Source organism: Myotis davidii, unplaced genomic scaffold (genome assembly GCF_000327345.1).
Source record: "Myotis davidii unplaced genomic scaffold, ASM32734v1 scaffold425, whole genome shotgun sequence".
Lineage (NCBI taxonomy): Eukaryota > Metazoa > Chordata > Mammalia > Chiroptera > Vespertilionidae > Myotis > Myotis davidii.
In genome coordinates this window covers 3,951,749-3,954,037 of record NW_006296413.1, presented here as the reverse complement: position 1 = coordinate 3,954,037, position 2,289 = coordinate 3,951,749, and the positions used below count along the sequence as shown (strand labels likewise).

Here is a 2,289-nt window from a genome sequence, read left to right as displayed (position 1 = left end):
ATAGCAGGAGCCCCGCTCCACCCCAGAGGGAGGCAGGTGCCAGGAGTGCGGGAAGGTCTCGTTGGGCAAGCTCCGTCCATCATTGACGTCTGCGGGGTCCGTGTACACCAGCACCCCCGCCACCTTGTGCTTGGCAGCGTTCACAGCCTGCAGGAGAGGGAGGAGGAGGAGGCTATGTTCAGGGGAGGGTGAGGAGGATGCACACCTGTGTTCTGGCTGTGAAGCCAGGCCAGATCTATCTTCCACTGGCAGGATGATGCCAACCCATGTCAGCCTCAAAAAGGAAGGAAATTCTGATACAACATTGATGAACTGTGGAGAGCCGCTACAGTGTTTGGACAGGTTCAAGCCTCAGACTAATGAGAGGGCACAGTCCTCTCTCTCATTGCCACGTGCAAGTCCCAGCCTGGAGGGCAGAGCCCTCCCAGCACAATTATAGCCAAAGGCTATAGCTGTAAGCTTGAACCTATGGTCTGAACACGTGGCCCCACGTGTCTGAGTGATGTGGGTTTGATAGAGTTCAGGTACATGTCATTGAGTAGGATTAAAACCCACAAGAATGTTGTAAACATCTTGACCACAACCTTACTTTGCCTCGTGGAATCTGGCTATAAAATGAAGACACGGCTTGTAGTCCGTGACGCTGTGTCTCCATCAGAGAGGCGAGCGTCCCACCTAGCGCCCAGCTTTATTCTCTTGTCTGTCTTTTCTAATCCTTCACCGCCCCCTCTCAGGGTCACCCTTGGCCGTGCTGGCGGGGCACAATGAAAACATTATGCAAAGGGAAATAAGGCAGACATAAAAGAACAAATACCGTATGATTTCTCTTACATGAGATATCAAGAATAGGCAAATTCAGAGAGACAGAAAGGGGAATAGAGGCTCCCAGGGCACAGAGGGAGACAGAAGAGTTCTGTTTATGGGGACAATTTTATCTGGGATGGAGCCAGAGTCCCGGGCGGGGGTGGTGGTTGTGACTGCCCCATTTTGTGAACGTTCTTATTGCCACTGCATTGGACACATAACGATGGTTAAAATGGTCTTATTGCTACAATAAAAACAAAGCAGTACCTTTTAAAAAGGCAGAACAAGGACAGTTTGTGTGCCAGAGTTGATGTGTTTCCTCCACAAGAAACCTGCATAGATATCCCAGAAGCTGAAAGAGTGGTAGCTTCTTTGGAGGATGGCCTCACTGGCTTTTAATTTTATACGGGATTTTATAAACTGGAAATTCCATCATGCCTGTCCCCACCCCCTTTTATTCTGTTCTTCTCTTTTCTTTTTCTTTTTTTTTCCAGCTTTTATTATGGGCACTTCTTTAAAAACTATGATCAAGTACACATAACATAAAACTTATTATCTAAACCATTTTTTTTGATTAACCCTCACCCATGGATTTTTAAAATTGATTTTTGGAGAGAGTGGAAGGGAGGGGGAGAGATACAGAAAGAGAAACATCGATGTGAGAGAGACACATCAATTGGTTGCCTCCCGCAGGCACCCTGACCAGGGCCGGGGATCGAGCCTGCAATGGAGGTATGTGCCCTACAGCTTTATGGTCCCACCCCACCCCCTCCTGGAAGGATTTAGTCCACGGGTGGGCAAACTTTTTGACTCGAGGGCCACAGTGGGTTCTTAAACTGGACCGGAGGGCCAGAACAAAAGCATGGATGGAGTGTTTGTGTGAACTAATATAAATTCAAAGTAAACATCATTACATAAAAGGGTATGGCTTTTTGGGTTTTTTTTTTTAGTTTTATTCATTTAAAATGGCCGGATCTGGCCCACGGGCCGTAGTTTACCCACGGCTGAATTAGACCCTAACTGCACCCTAACCAGAATCGGCCAAATCAGTGGTCCGAGTGAGCCCTCACCCCCACCCCCCCAAAGCCCTATAAAGTCTTTGTTCTTTCAAAACTCCGTGCTCTCTCGCATCCTACCACTGTGCAGGTAGAGGCAGAGGGACCAAGCTGAGCTTGAATAAAGACTATGCTTTTGCATCAGAATCGGCGCTCCCTGGTGGTGTCCTTTGGGGGATCTTGAAATCTGGGCAAAACAGTGGTAGCAGAAGTATGTAGTTGCCACCGGAAGTCCCAAAACACTTACTCTCTGGCCCTTTGCAGAAAATTTGCTGATCCTGGATCTACAAAATGGGGAGAATAGTCTCCAGGGAAACAGGGGAGCATGACAGTAAGGCTGGCGGGGCCAGGTTATTGGTCGGCGGGGATGGATGATGGAGAGGAACCCGAAGTGGGGTTATCCATTTTGCAGAAGTGGGTCTCCCAGCCA

The 2,289-nt window shown here is 48.6% G+C and overlaps 1 protein-coding gene across 1 annotated transcript in view; it reads right to left on the bottom strand.

Annotated features, from left to right (window-relative positions):
- Window positions 1–345, bottom strand: part of NAALADL1 (N-acetylated alpha-linked acidic dipeptidase-like 1) — a gene marked incomplete at its 5' end in the record, with an annotated part of 13,132 nt that extends 12,787 nt beyond the window's left edge. The window contains one exon of the mRNA XM_015568974.1: window positions 20–345. Within this exon, the coding sequence (XP_015424460.1) occupies window positions 20–345 (326 nt within the window). The remainder of the gene's footprint in view (window positions 1–19) is intronic.
- Window positions 346–2,289: the final 1,944 nt, after the last annotated feature.